General features: G+C 47.2%; 1 protein-coding gene across 2 annotated transcripts in view; it reads left to right on the top strand.

Annotated features, from left to right (window-relative positions):
• Positions 1–22,453, top strand: part of LOC141257343 (calpain-13-like) — a 212,037-nt gene extending 189,584 nt beyond the window's left edge. For both annotated transcript variants that reach the window (XM_073671798.1, XM_073671799.1), the window contains 2 exons: positions 5,043–5,091; positions 21,568–22,453. In XM_073671798.1, coding sequence (XP_073527899.1) covers positions 5,043–5,069 — 27 coding nt within the window. In that variant the 3' untranslated portion in view covers positions 5,070–5,091; positions 21,568–22,453. The remainder of the gene's footprint in view (positions 1–5,042; positions 5,092–21,567) is intronic.
• The last annotated feature ends 428 nt before the right edge of the window (positions 22,454–22,881 follow it).

Genomic DNA, 22,881 nt, shown 5'->3' with positions numbered 1-22,881 from the left:
AGTGTACAGGTAATACAGTGATCATCAGTGACATTATACACAGGAGCTCTGTATATAGTGTCAGTGTACAGGTAATACAGGGATCACCAGTGACATTATACACAGGAGCTCTGTATATAGTGTCAGTGTACAGGTAATACAGTGATCACCAGTGAAATTATACACAGGAGCTCTGTATATAGTGTCAGTGTACAGGTAATACAGTGATCACCAGTGACATTATACACAGGAGCTCTGTATATAGTGTCAGTGTACAGGTAATACAGTGATCACCAGTGACATTATACACAGTGTACATGTAATAGACTGACTCACCGGTGACGTCTCTAGGTGAAGTCCTTCATCTTCGCTTTTCTCCTTCATCCAGCACAGACCGCCATCACGTCTTCCAGCCAGGACTCGTCTCTGCATAAAATAACACAGTTATCTAGAGCACATTCCCCAACTTCTACATTACGCAGCTGAATACAGACGTGCATCCACCATCAATATATGGTTAGTTATTATGCAACCTACCATTCCAAATATAAATTGTAATCCACCACTGTGCCCCCATTAACTGTAAATAGGCACTTAATATATAATTTAATTAGAACCTCTACTCTTTCCGCCAATTTGTTACCAGTCACACTCCTGCATCCGCAACGCCCCCTACTCTATACTTCCTGCTCCCCGCATTCAATATTTACATGCACCCCCTGCCCCAATTCATTATATCATGTCCGTGCTCTCCCCACCCCATCATCATTTATCATTTACTCTCCCCCACCCCACATTCGTTATGTGCAGCTCATTATCCCCCTACTCCCAATTCCCCCATGTGCAGCTCTCAAACCCCCCCATGTGCAGCTCTCACCCCCCCCATGTGCACATCTCTCACCCCCTCCCCCACATGTGCCCCTCTCTCATCCCCCTCCCCCACATGTGCCCCTCTCGTCCCCCTCCCCCACATGTGCCCCTCTCTCATCCCCCTCCACCACATGTGCACCTCTCTCATCCCCCTCCACCACATGTGCACCTCTCTCATCCCCCCCCCACATGTGCATCTCCCATCCCCCCCCCACACATGTGCATCTCCCATCTCCCCCCCACCACATGTGCATCTCCCATCTCCCCCCCACCACATGTGCATCTCCCATCTCCCCCCCCCACACATGTGCATCTCCCATCCCCCCCCCACACATGTGCATCTCCCATCTCCCCCCCCACACATGTGCATCTCCCATCTCCCCCCCCACACACATGTGCATCTCCCATCTCCCCCCCCCACACATGTGCATCTCCCATCTCCCCCCCCACCACATGTGCATCTCCCATCTCCCCCCCCATACACATGTGCATCTCCCATCCCCCCCACACACATGTGCATCTCCCATCTCCCCCCCACACACATGTGCATCTCCCATCTCCCCCCCACACACATGTGCATCTCCCATCTCCCCCCCCCACACACACATGTGCATCTCCCATCTCCCCCACACACACACATGTGCATCTCCCAACCCCCCCACACACACATGTGCATTTCCCATCCCCCCCCCACACACATGTGCATCTCCCATCCCCCCCCACACATGTGCATCTCCCATCCCCCCCACACACATGTGCATCTCCCATCTCCCCCCCCACACACACACATGTGCATCTCCCATCTCCCCCCCCACACACACACATGTGCATCTCCCATCTCCCCCCCACACACACATGTGCATCTCCCATCCCCCCCCACACACATGTGCATTTCCCATCCCCCCCACACACATGTGCATCTCCCATCTCCCCCCACACACACATGTGCATCTCCCATCCCCCCCCCACATATGTGCATCTCCCATCTCCCCCCCACACACACATGTGCATCTCCCATCCCCCCCCCACACACATGTGCATCTCCCATCCCCCCCACACACACACACATGTGCATCTCCCATTCCCCCCACACACACATGTGCATCTCCCATCCCCCCCCACACACATGTGCATCTCCCATCTCCCCCCCACACACACACACATGTGCATCTCCCATCTCCCCCCCACACACATGTGCATCTCCCATCTCCCCCCACACACACATGTGCATCTCCCATCCCCCCCACACACATGTGCATCTCCCATCTCCCCCCCACACACATGTGCATCTCCCATCTCCCCCCCACACACACATGTGCATCTCCCATCCCCCCCACCACACATGTGCATCTCCCATCTCCCCCCACACACACATGTGCATCTCCCATCCCCCCCCACACATGTGCATCTCCCATCTCCCCCCCACACACACATGTGCATCTCCCATCCCCCCCCCCACACACATGTGCATCTCCCATCCCCCCCCACACACACACACATGTGCATCTCCCATTCCCCCCACACACACATGTGCATCTCCCATTCCCCCCACACACACATGTGCATCTCCCATCCCCCCACACACACATGTGCATCTCCCATCTCCCCCCCACACACACACACACACACACACATGTGCATCTCCCATCCCCCCCCACACACACATGTGCATCTCCCATCCCCCCCCACACACATGTGCATCTCCCATCCCCCCCCACACACACACACATGTGCATCTCCCATTCCCCCCACACACACATGTGCATCTCCCATCCCCCCCCCACACACATGTGCATCTCCCATCTCCCCCCCCCACACACACACACACACACATGTGCATCTCCCATCCCCCCCCACACACATGTGCATCTCCCATCCTCCCCCACACACACACACATGTGCATCTCCCATTCCCCCCACACACACATGTGCATCTCCCATCCCCCCACACACACATGTGCATCTCCCATCTCCCCCCCACACACACACACACACACACACACATGTGCATCTCCCATCCCCCCCCACACACACATGTGCATCTCCCATCCCCCCCCCACACACATGTGCATCTCCCATCCCCCCCCACACACACACACATGTGCATCTCCCATTCCCCCCACACACACATGTGCATCTCCCATCCCCCCCCCCACACATGTGCATCTCCCATCTCCCCCCCACACACACACACACACACACACATGTGCATCTCCCATCCCCCCCCACACACACATGTGCATCTCCCATCCCCCCCCACACACATGTGCATCTCCCATCTCCCCCCCCCACACACACACACACACACACATGTGCATCTCCCATCCCCCCCCACACACATGTGCATCTCCCATCTCCCCCCCCCCACACACACACACACATGTGCATCTCCCATCTCCCCCCCCACACACACACACACACATGTGCATCTCCCATCTCCCCCCCACACACACACACACACACATGTGCATCTCCCATCTCCCCCCCACACACACACACACACATGTGCATCTCCCATCTCTCCACTCCTAGTTAATTGTATTTAAAAAAAAATAAAACTTGTTATACTTACCCCCATGCGATCCCTGCAGAATCCTGGCGCTCGTCCAAATCGCTGACACCAGGTTCTCCTGACTTCCGGCCATGTGACGGCGCCGTCACATGACCGGAAGTCAGGGGAATCATGAAGGTGCTGCTGCAACAGCGCAGCTCAGTGCTGAAATGTCCTGGACCCGGCGCATAGCATGGGGCCGGGGGCCCCATGAGGAGAGAGACGCACAAGAGGGGGGCCCCCGAGGGGGCCCCTACCGGCCGGGCCCCATACTGGAGTCAGGGCAGTGATGCCCTGATGGCGGCCCTGCTGGAGGCTGGAGGGGCCCCCTCTCCCTCGGGGCCCCCGTTCAATGAACCGGCTGCACGGGCGGTAGTTCCGCCCCTGGCCAGGGTTGCTTAGTAGGTCTACATTAATCGAATGTTATATAAGTGATGTAAAATATACCTGTGGCACATAACATAGCGGGGTTTATTGCTATTTTTATGTATATTATCATGAATTCCCCCATATGAAGATTGCACATGTTTTTGTCTGTTTTAAATGCTTTCAAAAAAATTTTCTTTTGTTGTCTAAATGTAATCATGTAATAAAGATTTTTTTCACTTTTCCAACATTGGGTGTGCATGGTTATATATCCTGAGTCTTTTTCTTCCGAATAATTTTGTGTCTTTACATCAGGTTACTGTAGCACCCCTTTCTATTTGTGATTATTATTCCCCAGCAGTGCCCACTTTTTCTTTTTGTGTATTAAGAAAAATTAACATTCACTGCTCCCCACGCCCATGGGCGTGGGGAGCAGTGGATATTCATTTTCTTTAGCAGCGGGGACAGTGTAGGCTGCAGCAGGCAGCTCCTGCCTCCTGTGTCCCGCTCCTCCGCCGCTGCCGCTCCCCCCACACCCCTACCACCCATAGCCACAATATATATATACATTCGGACTATAAGACGCACCCAACACTGTCCTCCAAAATTTTGGAAGGAAATGGTGCATCTTATAGTCTGAAAAATACGGTATATAGAAGTTTTTTTTTCTTCACGTTTTGCATCCTCTAACACACTATTACCAGAGCACAAAATCTCAAAAGAATTAAAAATATAGAGGTAAAATTCATGGGTTCACTTGACATTTAATTACCCAAACCTCAAATTCCTTCATATAATACTCACATTGACTGACAGCAAGCAGAGGTTTTGAAAACAAAAATGTCTATTGTGCAAAAATAAGTGGTTTTCAGGCAAAACTTTTCCTGATATTCGTGATCAATTGAAATTAAAGGGGCTGTTCAGGCTTGGGACAAAAGTCTGCAGTCTCCTTATGTGTGCACTGTGTACGCTGTTATGATTCCCCGGTATTCCCTGTGGTCCGGTGACCGTACGTATGATGCTTGTGGTCAACACCAGGGAATACTGACAGCATGCACAGTGTGACTGCCGACTTTAGTCCCAAGCCAGACAACCCCTTTAAATATGGATCATTTTGGCGCGCTAGCCGGCACATACCATGTGGCTCTCCAGCTGTCCTGTGATGAGGTCACTGACCAAGATACAATCAGACATGATTAAAGAACTGTGCACATTGTATCTGATCGCTGCTGGTCCTTCGTCATGTGACTTTCTCGGTTTTCTGTTTTATTTGCAGTGGATGCAGATTATCATGTCCAGCTAACGACTCCTGAGGCTCTGGGACGGTAAGAACAGCAAGACTCTGGCTACAACTGTACAAACTGTAGAGCCTAAATCTCCCAGCGTCCACTGCGCTGTGCAGAATCTGCTGTCATAATCTACAGTTGTGCTCAAAAGTTTACATACCGCGGCAGAATTTTTCCTTTCTTGGCCTTGTTTCAGAGAATATGAATAATAACAAAACAGCAGAACAAAGTGAAGGTTCTGGAGTGGCCATCTCAGACTCCTGACCTCAATATCATTGAGCCACTCTGGGGAGATCTCAAGCGCGCAGTTCATGCTAGACAGCCCAGGAATTTACAGGAACTGGAGGCTTTTTGCCAAGAATGGGCAGCTTTACCATCTGAGAAAATAAAGAACCTCATCCACAACTACCACAAAAGACTTCAAGCTGTTATTGATGTTAGAGGGGGCAATACACGGTATTAAGAACTGGGGTATGTGAACTTTTGATCAGGGTCATTTGGATGTTTTTGGTTGTCATTAAGATTTAAAAAGAGAAAACACAGTAGTTTGACAATAAATGGCTTCACCCAACCAATAACCAGGAGTGGAGAAAAAGGGTTTTTGTTATCATTCATATTCTCTGAAACAAGACCAAGAAAGGAAAAATTCTGCCGCGGTATGTAAACTTTTGAGCACAACTGTATATATGTACACAGTGACTGCACCAGGAAAATAGTGAGTGCAGCTCTGGAGTATAATACAGGATGTAACTCAGGATCAGTAATGTAATGTATGTGCACAGTGACTACACCAGCAGAATAGTGAGTGCAGCTCTGGAGTATAATACAGGATCAGTAATGTAATGTATGTACCCAGTGACTGCACCAGCAGAATAGTGAGTGCAGCTCTGGAGTATAATACAGGATGTAACTCAGGATCAGTAATGTAATGTATGTACACAGTGACTGCACCAGCAGAATAGTGAGTGCAGCTCTGGAGTATAATACAGGATGTAACTCAGAATCAGTACAGGATCAGTAATGTATGTACACAGTGACTCCACCAGCAGAATAGTGAGTGCAGCTCTGGAGTATAATACAGGATGTAACTCAGGATCAGTAATGTAATGTATGTACACAGTGACTGCACCAGTAGAATAGTGAGTGCAGCTCTGGAGTATAATACAGGATGTAACTCAGGATCAGTAATGTAATGTATGTACACGGTGACTGCAAGCAGAATAGTGAGTGCAGCTCTGGAGTATAATACAGGATGTAACTCAGAATCAGTACAGGATCAGTAATGTATGTATGTACACAGTGACTCCACCAGCAGAATAGTGAGTGCAGCTCTGGAGTATAATACAGGATGTAACTCAGGATCAGTAATGTAATGTATGTACACAGTGACTGCACCAGCAGAATAGTGAGTGCAGCTCTGGAGTATAATACAGGATGTAACTCAGGATCAGTAATGTAATGTATGTGCACAGTGACTACACCAGCAGAATAGTGAGTGCAGCTCTGGAGTATAATACAGGATCAGTAATGTAATGTATGTACCCAGTGACTGCACCAGCAGAATAGTGAGTGCAGCTCTGGAGTATAATACAGGATGTAACTCAGGATCAGTAATGTAATGTATGTACACAGTGACTGCACCAGCAGAATAGTGAGTGCAGCTCTGGAGTATAATACAGGATGTAACTCAGAATCAGTACAGGATCAGTAATGTATGTACACAGTGACTCCACCAGCAGAATAGTGAGTGCAGCTCTGGAGTATAATACAGGATGTAACTCAGGATCAGTAATGTAATGTATGTACACAGTGACTGCACCAGTAGAATAGTGAGTGCAGCTCTGGAGTATAATACAGGATGTAACTCAGGATCAGTAATGTAATGTATGTACACGGTGACTGCAAGCAGAATAGTGAGTGCAGCTCTGGAGTATAATACAGGATGTAACTCAGAATCAGTACAGGATCAGTAATGTATGTATGTACACAGTGACTCCACCAGCAGAATAGTGAGTGCAGCTCTGGAGTATAATACAGGATGTAACTCAGGATCAGTAATGTAATGTATGTACACAGTGACTGCACCAGCAGAATAGTGAGTGCAGCTCTGGAGTATAATACAGGATGTAACTCAGGATCAGTAATGTAATGTATGTGCACAGTGACTACACCAGCAGAATAGTGAGTGCAGCTCTGGAGTATAATACAGGATCAGTAATGTAATGTATGTACCCAGTGACTGCACCAGCAGAATAGTGAGTGCAGCTCTGGAGTATAATACAGGATGTAACTCAGGATCAGTAATGTAATGTATGTACACAGTGACTGCACCAGCAGAATAGTGAGTGCAGCTCTGGAGTATAATACAGGATGTAACTCAGAATCAGTACAGGATCAGTAATGTATGTACACAGTGACTCCACCAGCAGAATAGTGAGTGCAGCTCTGGAGTATAATACAGGATGTAACTCAGGATCAGTAATGTAATGTATGTACACAGTGACTGCACCAGCAGAATAGTGAGTGCAGCTCTGGAGTATAATACAGGATGTAACTCAGGATCAGTAATGTAATGTATGTGCACAGTGACTGCACAAGCAGAATAGTGAGTGCAGCTCTGGAGTATAATACAGGATGTAACTCGGGATCAGTAATGTAATGTATGTACACAGTGACTGCACCAGCAGAATAGTGAGTGCAGCTCTGGAGTATAATACAGGATGTAACTCAGAATCAGTACAGGATCAGTAATGTATGTACACAGTGACTCCATTAGCAGAATAGTGAGTGCAGCTCTGGAGTATAATACAGGATGTAACTCAGGATCAGTAATGTAATGTATGTACACAGTGACTGCACCAGTAGAATAGTGAGTGCAGCTCTGGAGTATAATACAGGATGTAACTCAGGATCAGTAATGTAATGTATGTACACGGTGACTGCAAGCAGAATAGTGAGTGCAGCTCTGGAGTATAATACAGGATGTAACTCACAATCAGTACAGGATCAGTAATGTATGTACACAGTGACTCCACCAGCAGAATAGTGAGTGCAGCTCTGGAGTATAATACAGGATGTAACTCAGGATCAGTAATGTAATGTATGTACACAGTGACTGCACCAGCAGAATAGTGAGTGCAGCACTGGAGTATAATACAGGATGTAACTCAGGATCTGTAATGTAATGTACAGTGCCTACAAGTAGTATTCAACCCCCTGCAGATTTAGCTGGTTGACACATGCGGAATTAACTTGGCATTGTGACATTTGTACTGTAGATCAGCCTGGAAGTGGGAAATGCACTGCAGCAAATTTTGTTTTTGTTTTTTTTTTTCGTTTTTTTTAAAAACGTTAAAAGTTAATTCAGAGTGTCATTTATTATTCAACCCCTCAAACCACAAGAATTCTGTTTGGTCCCCCAAAAGTATTAAGAAGTAGTTCAGGCACCAAGAATAATGAGCTTCACATGTGTGGATTAAAGATCTCTTTTGCCAGCCTTTTCTGACTATTTAAGACCCTCCCCAAACTTGTGAACAGCACTCAGACATGGTCAACATGGGAAAGACAAAGGAGCATTCCAAGGCCATCAGAGACAAGATCGTGGAGGGTCACAAGGCTGGCAAGGGGTACAAAACCCTTTCCAAGGAGTTGGGCCTACCTTTCTCCACTGTTGGGAGCATCATCTGTAAGTGGAAGGCTGCAAAGTCACCCGCAGGCCACGTGCAGCGAGCTCCCTGCAGGACAGGCGACAGTGACATCCGGTCGCAGTTCTGCCGGCTCTTGGGAGGACAGTGACAGCAGCGGCCAGGGAGGGGCGCTAATGGTGGAGATTAAGCTCCTGGAGTCCCCAGTGTGCCTCCAAAACTTCCATCTTGGTGACGAACTACCAGAAGAGGCACCTGGGGGCCACAAAAAGGCAAAGAAGACCAAGCCAAAGCTGCAGGAAGCGGTAAGATACGTATATGCCCCCCTCCCTGTACCCCCTGAGTCGGCAGCAGGCTCAGCTCGCTGTATAAGCCCCGTTGCCCAGCCCAGCCCGGGTTCTGCTGTGGATCCGGTGCAAAGGCACGGGGAGATTACAGAGCGCGGTAGTGAGGCGCAGAGCTCCGTCTCTGCTTGTAATAGCGGGGACGTAGCAGGAAGTGCATCAGCCGAGAGGCTGGACAGTGAGGGCGGCCCGGCGGCGGGCGTTCCATCAGGCCACGATGCTGTGGTGCGCTCCTCAGTGGGAGGGGGGAGCAGCCCGGTGTCGGGGGCAGCTCCGGTAGCCTCGGCGCCTCTGAATGCTGTTGCCGCTGATCACTTAGTTGAGAAGCGACGGCAGTGTGAGGGGGCAGTTGGGGCTGAGCGTTCCGGTCCTCCCACCAAAGTGCTATTTTGTGTTGGCGTCGCTGGTCCGGAAGATCCTGATGCTAAAGATCAGCGGCGCCTAACTGCAGCTAGAGATCAGCGGCACATTATACCAAATGCCAAACAGCGGAAATTACCGACCGATGATGTGGAGGGCACACATAAGACCGGGGGTGAGGTCGCCTCCAGTTCTATGGAGGTGACTGAGCCCCTTGTGCCTGATGCGGAGGTCAAAAGGTCATCCACCATTGTTACTGGTCCAGCAGGAATGAATGTGGTGGTGGAGGTGAATGAGGATAATTCATTGTCTAGTGGTGTGGTTGCTGGTTTGGTGGAGGGTGAGATGGAGGTGGGTAATGGTGATACTGTTGGGGCTGATGTGGTCACTGGTCCGGTTGCCCCCCCGGGGGTGGCAACACCTGTCCAGAGTTATGCCAGTGTCACCTCCGGGGCAAATAGGGCATCCTCCTCGTCTCCGGGCTTTGGGGACGGCATGTTGCAACGGCGCCTTCTGGAGGCTCTAAAGAAGGGGGAGAGATCACTAATGGTAGAGGGTCGAGAGGTTGATCTATCCTTCTGGATAGAGAGGCATGGCCTCGAGGCCTTCCGAGAGCAAAAAGGGGGAGATACAGTGTGGCCCCTCCCAACAGCCGGGCCAGGCAGTGTGCGTAGGAATGTGGTCCGTCTTCGGTGGAGGGGCAGTGATGCATGTCCGCCAAGGTCTAAAGTTGTGGAGCTCCTGCTGACGATGGGCTTCAAGGTGATTGACATCTACGCCTTGATACATCCCTATTCCACGCCTGAGTTTGATGTCAGCTTTGTTCGGCCGGAGGGGCTTGAGCTCTTCTGGGCGAATTATGAGTTGGCAAAAAATGAGCCCGGCTGGCGAGACTTTGCCGTTCAGGCAGTGTCTCGCCAAAACCAGATCAAGAAAGTGACCGTGATGACTCGTAACGAGTCGCTTTCTTGCTATGACATCATGACGTGGCTTGGTCGGTATGGAGAGGTGGTGGAGATGCCAAAGAAAAACCGCGACGAGTTTGGTATCAGGTCAGGGGCCTGGACGTTTATGGTAAAACTTAAGCGTTCAGGTGGTACGGTTGCCCACATTCCATCGTCTGCCTTCCTGGGTAGGGATCGTATCCTGGTCTTCTACCAGGGGCAACTGAAGCTCTGTCACAGGTGCGGCGACCCCACACACTTCAGTGCAAACTGCACCGTGCAGAAATGCGCGTTGTGTGGGGGTGTCGGCCATCTTGCCGCCTCTTGTGTGGAGATTAGGTGCCACCTGTGTGGTGAGTTAGGTCACCCATTCAGCCGTTGTCCTCGCTCCTTTGCTAATGCAGTCGAGACCCCGGTGGGAGTAAGCCGTGAGGCCGATTCTGCTGGAGAGGGGACTAGCAGGGGTGGGGGAGCTGAGGGGCCAGGGAAGAAAAGCAATAAAAAGACGCCTGCCCAGCTGAGGCGTCTAGACAAGCGCAGACAGGAGAGGGAGCGGGGAGAGCCCCAGACTACCGGGGCAGCCCCTGTCCTGGATGCCAGTGTTGCTGCTGAGGCCCCGAGGGATGATGAGTTGGATGAGGAGGTCAGGAGGATCCACAGGGAGGAAACTGCCTCTGCCTCAGAATCCTCCCATTATGAAAGTATGGATGAGGATAATAAGCGGTGGCTAGAGCACAAGCGTAAGCTCGGCACCAAAAAGAAGAGAAAGAAGGGAGATAAAACATCTTCTCCCGCTCTGACCAAGGTACCTAAGGAAGGTAAAACCGACTCCCCTCTAGTTGGTCTTTCTAACCGGTTCCAAGCCCTTGATAACATCTCTTCCTCTGAGGAGGAGGCTGAGGTTCCGGCTTCAGCGGAGCTTACAGGGGGCGCCGAGTCTCCTTCTCCTGGGGATGCAAGGTCCTTGGGGGGAGGGACTGGCCCAGAATCCGGAGACGAGGACGAAAAAAGAAGGAAAAAGGTGGGAATGGACACCTCTGTGTCATTAAAGAGGGGGAAGGATTCCTCCTCTGAGGCAGAGGATAAAGGGAATGGGAAGAAGAAAGCCATCTAACTCAATCACCAATGATGGCGGTACCCACTCCGTTGACGCTGGCGTCCATTAATGTCGCCAGCATTAAGTCAAACATGGCTAGATTTGTGGCCTTTGATTTTCTCAGCCGGGTTGAAGCTGACATTTTCTTTTTGCAAGAGACCAGGCTGCCAAATATGGCAGAGGTGTTTATAGCTAAGAGGGAGTGGAGACTCGGGCCCTCCTATTGGTCTCTTGCGGCCGAGCCGTATAGCGGAGTGGCGGTCCTTTTTACCGCACCGGTAGAATGCCGACGGGTTATTGAGTTAGAAATGGGGAGGTGCCTGATATTAGATGTCCTCATGAAGGGACAAGAGCTCCGGCTCATTAACATCTATGGTCCCCAATCTAAGTGGGACCGGAAGTGTCTCTTTATGAGGATCAAGCCCTACCTTTTTACGAGTCGGCAGGTCGTCTTTGGAGGGGACTTCAACACTGTCACGAGGCCCCGGGATAGAGGAGGTTCCAGAGACAAGATGACTTATGATAGCGTCGCCCTTAATAGTATAGCTAGTGAGGCTCGCCTGGTGGATGTCCACATCCGGCACACCGCAGGCCACGAGGGGTTCACCTATCATAGAGGTAACTGTAGGTCCAGGATAGACAGGTTTTATTTAAAGGAGGAAGCCGTCTCTTCAGCAGTATCTGTTGTTGAGGTGGAGTTCTCCGATCACTGTTTGATTTTGTTTTCCCTGAATGTTACAGAAACCCCCCGGATGGGAAGAGGCTTTTGGAGGCTCAATTCGTCTCTCTTGGAAGAAGCGGAGATAAGACAGTCCTTTGAGGATTTTCTTCAGAGCCAGGTACCCTTACTGGATCTTTGTAGTAGTAAGTCAGAGTGGTGGGAGATGTTTAAGAAAAGGGTGGCGAGATTCTTTCGCCTGCTCTCGAGCCTCAGGAGCCTGGACAGGTACCACCTGTATCAGGGCCTGAGGAGGAAACTCGAGCATCTTGTCTCAACTGGAGGTAGCCGCGAGGAGATCTCCAGAGTGAAATCTTTGCTAATGAGGTGTCAGTATGATAGACACGCATCTTTGGTTTTTGAGAGGGATTACGGGAAGTACCGCTCGCCCGACCCTTATAGAAACTGCAAGATGTCAGTGAATAGTAAAGTTGTTACAGGACTGGTTGACACTGCGGGGTCCCTGAAAAGATCCAGATCAGGGGTCCTGGAGGTCGTCAGATCCTTCTACTCGCACCTCTTGGGGAAGAGGGATCTGGATTGGGATGAGATGTCGGCTTTTCTGGCTGAAGCCGTCCCCGAACCAGGGGTAGACCCCTCTCTTGGTGTTTTGACAGAGATGATCAGGGAAGAGGAAGTTAAGTTGGCGATTGAAGGGCTTGCCCTGAAGAAATCTCCCGGTCCGGATGGCTTAACATCTGAATTCTATAAGACCTTTAAGGACGCCTTGGTTCCCCTCTTGACTGAGGTATTCAATGAGTGTCTTTCCTCGGGCACTCTGCCAAAGTCAATGAGGAGGTCTGCCCTGATCATCTTGTCAAAGGGTAAGGACCCATCTTGCATTGAGAATTGGCGTCCCATAGCGCTTCTCAATGCAGACAGGAAGGTTTTGGCAAAGGTGCTGTTTAATCGGCTGGTGAAATTTGCACCCCAGCTCCTTTCGGGAGCCCAGCATTGCTCTGTTCCGGGCCGCAGTACAATTAGTGCTGTACTCTGTGTCCGAGAGGCGGTGGAGCAGGGTAGGGCTGGCCACTGGAAGGGGTACATGCTGTCATTGGACCAGGCAAAAGCGTTTGATCGGGTTAATCATGAGTACCTCTGGTCTGTCCTTCTGAGGTATGGCCTGCCGGGGGGGTTTGTTGATTGGCTTAAGACCTTGTACTCTGGGGCAGAGAGTTTCCTGCTTGTGAACGGTTGGATTGGCAGCTCTTTTGAGGTTGGGTGTGGTGTTCGCCAGGGTTGTCCCTTGAGCCCGCTACTGTACGTGTTTGCGATTGACCCACTTCTTAGGAGGGTGGAGCGTGGACCGTTGGCTGGGATCGGGATGGACCGGGCAGCACCGGAAGCCACTCTGAGAGTGGTGGCGTATGCCGATGACGTCACCGTTTTTGTTTCCTCTGATGGGGAGGCAGAATGGCTGATGTCAGAGGTAAATCGCTACTCGGAGGCATCCGGGTCTAAGATCAGCCGGGATAAGTGTGAGAGTCTCTGGCTGGGAGGAGGAGATCCTGGTTTTGATCTCCCGGACACCCTTCCAGAACCCAAAGTCTCTGCAAAAGTTCTTGGCATCGAATTTGGCCAGGGGGATTACCCCAAACAAAATTGGGACAGCAGGCTAGAGATCGCCACTCAGAAGGTGAACCAATGGAAGGGTTGGTCTTTGACCCTAAGGGAAAGGGTAAACCTGATCAAAACTTACCTGCTCCCTTTGCTGATCTATCTGGGCAGTGTGTGCATCTTGCCAGAGCCTCTCTGGACTCGGGTCTACAGTTTGTTCTTTCAACTGTTATGGGGGAATAGACTGAACCTGGTCAAGAGGGAGGTTACTTACCGTACGAGGAGACTAGGAGGGTTGGGTATGGTCAACCCTGTGGTATTCCTTGTGAATACCTTCATTAAGATCAATATTGCAAACCTCTGGAAAGAAAGGGCTCCTCCGTGGGTATTCTCCTGTAAGGGATGGTTTCAGCCTTTCTTCCAGGAATGGGAGACAGGAGGGCAAGTGAAGGATCTCTGCACACCACATGGACATCTCCCGGCTTACGCTACCGTGGTTCTGAAGGTAATTCGCCGGTGGGGTCTGGGAATGTGGGAGGTCAGGACTCTGCCAAGGAAGCTCCTTGACAAAAGGGTTCTGTTGACCCATTTTCAGAGGCCTCTGGCGCTCAGGGATTGCCCAAGTCGGGATCTTGGGGTGGGTCTGCATCTTTTGAATTCTATCAGGATCCCCTCGAAGGTTTGGGACTTGGCTTGGCACTGCTTCCATGGGAAACTGTGTGTGAGGGACAATCTGAAGTGTAGGAGCTCTGAGGACAGGAACTGTGCTCGGGAGCATTGTGGTACCATGCTTGAAAGCATGGACCACTTCCTGCTTCGTTGTCCCTTTAACACAGAGGTGTACAACAGGGTGGGCGCCTCCATTGGCTGGCCCCGGCTGGCCGGTCTCTCTTATGCGGAATGGGCCTATGGAGCATTCGGGGACCTGGGTGGTCGGGACCGCTGCACCTTATTTCTAGTTAGCGCAGTGGTTAGGTATCACACGTGGAACGCACGGTGCTTAGTATCGACGCAGCGGAAAATCCTCCCAGTGGACGATGTGTTTAGGACCATACTCGGTGACCTGGTGAAGGTGCATTCTCTGGAGTATGAGAGACTGGGTACACGGAGGGCCGCTCTCCTCTGGAGGGGCTTTTCTTTTAGTGTGCCCTAGTCTGGTCATCTCCTCTCCTGGTGGTGGGCTGCTGCTGACACCATAGATTTTTGTTTTATTGATCAGTAGACAGTGATGTAGGGCTGCAGGCGCCGAACTTGGGCTTTGTCAGTTGTGGTTATTGTATTGTTTGTTATTGTATTGTTTGTTTCTGTATATATTGTATATTTGGGTTTGGGTGTAGGTGTTAGGTTGGGTGGAGGGAAAAGGGGGGAGGTGGGTTCATCTTGTGGGACACTGGTTATTTGGGTGAAAAACTGGCACTGCCTGATCTGGCCTATGGACGTTGGACATGGACTGAGGCATGAGGCGCAGGACCAGCTCTCAGGTCAGTGCCGGGGAGGGACTGGTGGGCTTGAGTGTGGGGTGTTTTGTTTTGTCTTGTATATATTTGTATAGTTAGTATTTATTTTATTTAAAAAAAAAAAAGAATGTATATATTAGTTTGTATATAATTTGTCGGTTATTGTTTATTATATTGTTATTATTTGTTTGGTAACCGGACCAGATGTCACAGTGTAGGTAGTTATTATTGTGTATATATGTATAATATGTGTGTGAGGAGAGAGGGAGCGGCTGGACCAGTTCATTACATTGTTTATTTTCTGGTTATTAATTTTGTTATGTTTTTCATTTTTATAATAAAAGATCTACAGGATGTAACTCAGGATCAGTAATGTAATGTATGTACACAGTGACTGCACCAGCAGAATAGTGAGTGCAGCTCTGGAGTATAATACAGGATGTAACTCAGGATCAGTAATGTAATGTATGTACACAGTGACTGCACCAGCAGAATAGTGAGTGCAGCTCTGGAGTATAATACAGGATGTAACTCAGGATCAGTAATGTAATGTATGTACACAGTGACTCCACCAGCAGAATAGTGAGTGCAGCTCTGGAGTATAATACAGGATGTAACTCAGGATCAGTAATGTAATGTATGTACACAGTGACTGCACCAGCAGAATAGTGAGTGCAGCTCTGGAGTATAATACAGGATGTAACTCAGGATCAGTAATGTAATGTATGTACACAGTGACTCCACCAGCAGAATAGTGAGTGCAGCTCTGGAGTATAATACAGGATGTAACTCAGGATCAGTAATGTAATGTATGTACACAGTGACTGCACCAGCAGAATAGTGAGTGCAGCTCTGGAGTATAATACAGGAGGTAACTCAGGATCAGTAATGTAATGTATGTACACAGTGACTGCACCAGCAGAATAGTGAGTGCAGCTCTGGAGTATAATACAGGATGTAGCTCAGGATCAGTACAGGATAAGTAATGTATGTACACAGTGACTGCACCAGCAGAATAGTGAGTGCAGCTCTGGAGTATAATACAGGATGTAACTCAGGATCAGTAATGTAATGTATGTACACAGTGACTGCACCAGCAAAATAGTGAGTGCTGCTCTGGAGTATAATACAGGATGTAACTCAGGATCAGTAATGTATGTACACAGTGACTGCACCAGCAGAATAGTGAGTGCAGCTCTGGAGTATAATACAGGATGTAACTCAGGATCAGTAATGTAATGTATGTACACAGTGACTGCACCAGCAAAATAGTGAGTGCTGCTCTGGAGTATAATACAGGATGTAACTCAGGATCAGTAATGTATGTACACAGTGACTGCACCAGCAGAATAGTGAGTGCAGCTCTGGAGTATAATACAGGATGTAACTCAGGATCAGTAATGTAATGTATGTACACAGTGACTGCACCAGCAGAATAGTGAGTGCAGCTCTGGAGTATAATACAGGATGTAGCTCAGGATCAGTACAGGATAAGTAATGTATGTACACAGTGACTGCACCAGCAAAATAGTGAGTGCTGCTCTGGAGTATAATACAGGATGTAACTCAGGATCAGTAATGTATGTACACAGTGACTGCACCAGCAGAATAGTGAGTGCAGCTCTGGAGTATAATACAGGATGTAACTCAGGATCAGTAATGTAATGTATGTACACAGTGACTGCACCAGCAGAATAGTGAGTGCAGCTCTGGAGTATAATACAGGATGTAACTCAGGATCAGTAATGTAATATATGTACACAGTGACTGCACCAGCAGAATAGTGAGTGCAGCTCTGGAGTATAATACAGGATGTAACTCAGGATCAATAATGTAATGTATATACACAGTGACTCCACCAGCAGAATAGTGAGTGCAGCTCTGGAGTATAATACAGGATGTAACTCAGGATCAGTAATGTAATGTATGTACACAGTGACTGCACCAGCAGAATAGTGAGTGCAGCTCTGGAGTATAATACAGGATGTAGCTCAGGATCAGTACAGGATAAGTAATGTAATGTATGTACACAGTGACTGCACCAGCAAAATAGTGAGTGCTGCTCTGGAGTATAATACAGGATGTAACTCAGGATCAGTAATGTATGTACACAGTGACTGCACCAGCAGAATAGTGAGTGCAGCTCTGGAGTATAATACAGGATGTAACTCAGGATCAGTAATGTAATGTATGTACACAGTGACTGCACCAGCAGAATAGTGAGTGCAGCTCTGGAGTATAATACAGGATGTAACTCAGGATCAGTAATGTAATGTACGTACACAGTGACTGCACCAGCAGAATACTGATTGCAGCTCTGGGGTATAATACAGGATGCAACTCAGGATCAGTAATGTAATGTATGTACACAGTGACTGCACCAGCAGAATAGTGAGTGCAGCTCTGGAGTATAATACAGGATGTAACTCAGGATCAGTACAGGATCAGTAATGTATGGACACAGTGACTGCACCAGCAGAATAGTGAGTGCAGCTCTGGAGTATAATACAGGATGTAACTCAGGATCAGTAATTTAATGTATGTACACAGTGACTGCGCCAGCAGAATAGTGAGTGCAGCTCTGGAGTATAATACAGGATGTAACTCAGGATCAGTAATGTAATGTATGTACACAGTGACTGCACCAGCAGAATAGTGAGTGCAGCTCTGGAGTATAATACAGGATGCAACTCAGGATCAGTAATGTAATGTATGTACACAGTGACTCCACCAGCAGAATAGTGAGTGCAGCTCTGGAGTATAATACAGGATGTAACTCAGGATCAGTAATGTAATGTATGTACACAGTGACTCCACCAGCAGAATAGTGAGTGCAGCTCTGGAGTATAATACAGGATGTAACTCAGGATCAGTAATGTAATGTATGTACACAGTGACTGCACCAGCAGAATAGTGAGTGCAGCTCTGGAGTATAATACAGGATGTAACTCAGGATCAGTAATGTAATGTATGTACACAGTGACTCCACCAGCAGAATAGTGAGTGCAGCTCTGGAGTATAATACAGGATGTAACTCAGGATCAGTAATGTAATGTATGTACACAGTGACTGCACCAGCAGAATAGTGAGTGCAGCTCTGGAGTATAATACAGGATGTAACTCAGGATCAGTAATGTAATGTATGTACACAGTGACTGGACCAGCAGAATAGTGAGTGCAGCTCTGGAGTATAATACAGGATGTAACTCAGGATCAGTAATGTAATGTATGTACACAGTGACTCCACCAGCAGAATAGTGAGTGCAGCTCTGGAGTATAATACAGGATGTAACTCAGGATCAGTAATGTAATGTATGTACACAGTGACTGCACCAGCAGAATAGTGAGTGCAGCTCTGGAGTATAATACAGGATGTAGCTCAGGATCAGTACAGGATAAGTAATGTATGTACACAGTGACTGCACCAGCAGAATAGTGAGTGCAGCTCTGGAGTATAATACAGGATGTAACTCAGGATCAGTAATGTAATGTATGTACACAGTGACTGCACCAGCAAAATAGTGAGTGCTGCTCTGGAGTATAATACAGGATGTAACTCAGGATCAGTAATGTATGTACACAGTGACTGCACCAGCAGAATAGTGAGTGCAGCTCTGGAGTATAATACAGGATGTAACTCAGGATCAGTAATGTAATGTATGTACACAGTGACTGCACCAGCAGAATAGTGAGTGCAGCTCTGGAGTATAATACAGGATGTAACTCAGGATCAGTAATGTAATGTATGTACACAGTGACTCCACCAGCAGAATAGTGAGTGCAGCTCTGGAGTATAATACAGGATGTAACTCAGGATCAGTAATGTAATGTATGTACACAGTGACTGCACCAGCAGAATAGTGAGTGCAGCTCTGGAGTATAATACAGGATGTAGCTCAGGATCAGTACAGGATAAGTAATGTAATGTATGTACACAGTGACTGCACCAGCAAAATAGTGAGTGCTGCTCTGGAGTATAATACAGGATGTAACTCAGGATCAGTAATGTATGTACACAGTGACTGCACCAGCAGAATAGTGAGTGCAGCTCTGGAGTATAATACAGGATGTAACTCAGGATCAGTAATGTAATGTATGTACACAGTGACTGCACCAGCAGAATAGTGAGTGCAGCTCTGGAGTATAATACAGGATGTAACTCAGGATCAGTAATGTAATGTACGTACACAGTGACTGCACCAGCAGAATACTGATTGCAGCTCTGGGGTATAATACAGGATGCAACTCAGGATCAGTAATGTAATGTATGTACACAGTGACTGCACCAGCAGAATAGTGAGTGCAGCTCTGGAGTATAATACAGGATGTAACTCAGGATCAGTACAGGATCAGTAATGTATGGACACAGTGACTGCACCAGCAGAATAGTGAGTGCAGCTCTGGAGTATAATACAGGATGTAACTCAGGATCAGTAATGTAATGTATGTACACAGTGACTGCGCCAGCAGAATAGTGAGTGCAGCTCTGGAGTATAATACAGGATGTAACTCAGGATCAGTAATGTAATGTATGTACACAGTGACTGCACCAGCAGAATAGTGAGTGCAGCTCTGGAGTATAATACAGGATGTAACTCAGGATCAGTAATGTAATGTATGTACACAGTGACTCCACCAGCAGAATAGTGAGTGCAGCTCTGGAGTATAATACAGGATGTAACTCAGGATCAGTAATGTAATGTATGTACACAGTGACTGCACCAGCAGAATAGTGAGTGCAGCTCTGGAGTATAATACAGGATGTAACTCAGGATCAGTAATGTAATGTATGTACACAGTGACTGCACCAGCAGAATAGTGAGTGCAGCTCTGGAGTATAATACAGGATGTAACTCAGGATCAGTAATGTAATGTATGTACACAGTGACTCCACCAGCAGAATAGTGAGTGCAGCTCTGGAGTATAATACAGGATGTAACTCAGGATCAGTAATGTAATGTATGTGCACAGTGACTCCACCAGCAGAATAGTGAGTGCAGCTCTGGAGTATAATACAGGATGTAACTCAGGATCAGTAATGTAATGTATGTACACAGTGACTGCACCAGCAGAATAGTGAGTGCAGCTCTGGAGTATAATACAGGATGTAGCTCAGGATCAGTACAGGATAAGTAATGTAATGTATGTACACAGTGACTGCACCAGCAAAATAGTGAGTGCTGCTCTGGAGTATAATACAGGATGTAACTCAGGATCAGTAATGTATGTACACAGTGACTGCACCAGCAGAATAGTGAGTGCAGCTCTGGAGTATAATACAGGATGTAACTCAGGATCAGTAATGTAATGTATGTACACAGTGACTGCACCAGCAGAATAGTGAGTGCAGCTCTGGAGTATAATACAGGATGTAACTCAGGATCAGTAATGTAATGTACGTACACAGTGACTGCACCAGCAGAATACTGATTGCAGCTCTGGGGTATAATACAGGATGCAACTCAGGATCAGTAATGTAATGTATGTACACAGTGACTGCACCAGCAGAATAGTGAGTGCAGCTCTGGAGTATAATACAGGATGTAACTCAGGATCAGTACAGGATCAGTAATGTATGGACACAGTGACTGCACCAGCAGAATAGTGAGTGCAGCTCTGGAGTATAATACAGGATGTAACTCAGGATCAGTAATGTAATGTATGTACACAGTGACTGCGCCAGCAGAATAGTGAGTGCAGCTCTGGAGTATAATACAGGATGTAACTCAGGATCAGTAATGTAATGTATGTACACAGTGACTGCACCAGCAGAATAGTGAGTGCAGCTCTGGAGTATAATACAGGATGTAACTCAGGATCAGTAATGTAATGTATGTACACAGTGACTCCACCAGCAGAATAGTGAGTGCAGCTCTGGAGTATAATACAGGATGTAACTCAGGATCAGTAATGTAATGTATGTACACAGTGACTGCATCAGCAGAATAGTGAGTGCAGCTCTGGGGTATAATACAGGATGTAACTCAGGATCAGTAATGTAATGTATGTACCCAGTGACTGCACCAGCAGAATAGTGAGTGCAGCTCTGGAGTATAATACAGGATGTAACTCAGGATCAGTAATGTAATGTATGTACACAGTGACTGCACCAGCAGAATAGTGAGTGCAGCTCTGGAGTATAATACAGGATGTAACTCAGGATCAGTAATGTAATGTATGTACACAGTGACTGCACCAGCAGAATAGTGAGTGCAGCTCTGGAGTATAATACAGGATGTAACACAGGATCAGTACAATATAAGTAATGCAATATATTTAGGAAGTGACTGATCATTATTATGTAGATGTTATCTTTATATTAATAATTTCAGAGATGCTATAACGTATTTATAAGCGTCTGGAAGTAATAAATGTATTTTCCTTGTATCTTACAGATGAACGTGCACTGAGAAAGCTCCTGACAGACCTGTGCAGCTTTATTCCTGATTCCTTCTGATGGAGTCTGTCTCACTTTAGTTTTACAATTCTTTGTGTATTGTACAATGTGTGAAAGTTTTATAGAATAAGAAATTCCAGAACACGTAAAGCAGATCTGTCATCAATTTTCACAACACAAATTGTATACTTTATTAAGAGGATCTCTTAGACCTGATGGCGCTGATGCACTTATTATAAACATCCATGTCAGAATGACTATATAATCCTTTGTGAATGTTTCTTTGCGTTTGTAGTAAAATGAGCTTCATATGGGTCCAAATGAATGAAATGATCACACAGCCATTCCCATGCATACCCTGAGCGTCAGTATGAATGAATACATGAACTCTTGCTGTGCTCGTTATAGGGTACACCTTGACGTGGTTTGAGGCTTTTGCACTTTTTCTTGAAAAAAAACCTTAAATACCTTACATTTTTAACGTGTACAGCAATATTGGATTTCATGTATTCATTAATCGCAGCGTGCAGACTCATCGTGTATGTATATGTTCATGTATTGGCCACATAGCTTATATTGTGCACCTGTACATTAATTTAATACTAAAGATGTGCAGTCCCTTTTTTTTTTGCAGTACACGGCCATTGTGACATGGATTTTCATAGTAAGTACATCTGCCTCATCCGGTCAAATAAATATTTTATAATGTAGTGCAGTTTGTAAGTCTTTCAAGCCCAAATCTCACAGTCAAAAATATTTTTTATAGATAATTTCTTATATTTTAAATTAAAATTTAAGTTGTGTTGATGAGAAAAGTTATATCTGCATTTTTGTTTTGTAAAAATGTGTTTGATTGAAATAAAATAAAAATAATCATCAATTTATTAGGCCTTTCATGGGTACATAAATAAACATGAGGGTGAAAGCCTCGGCTTCTCTCCACCATACTCCACTTGATTGTCAGGACTTTCCAATTTGTGTTTGTACGTAGAGACCGGTTAACCAACTGGAGAGGGTGTGAAGAAGCTGGACAGGGTGGTCCCGGACTAGTCATGTGTCTCCATATAATCTCCGTCCAGCTTTACAAACTTAGTTTTCTCTGAAATTCTGCAGTATCAGCGTAAAACATACCCAACTGGTGTATTTAGACTGTGATTCATGCTGCCTGTGGTTCGTGCAGCATGAGGCTAATGGCGGCTGCCCTTTAATATTCCGTTTAGTTGCTCTTATATCAGGTCTATAATCTCTTATTCTTGGGTATTGCTCCAATCTCTGTGTTTAGCGCAATATAAAATATTTTTCCTATTGTTTA

Source organism: Phyllobates terribilis, unplaced genomic scaffold, assembly GCF_046119375.1.
Source record: "Phyllobates terribilis strain yellow unplaced genomic scaffold, ASM4611937v1 Scaffold_3__8_contigs__length_932513732, whole genome shotgun sequence".
NCBI classification, from domain to species: domain Eukaryota; kingdom Metazoa; phylum Chordata; class Amphibia; order Anura; family Dendrobatidae; genus Phyllobates; species Phyllobates terribilis.
Note: the sequence above shows the minus strand (reverse complement) of the source record. Positions and strands in the feature narration are given on the sequence as shown.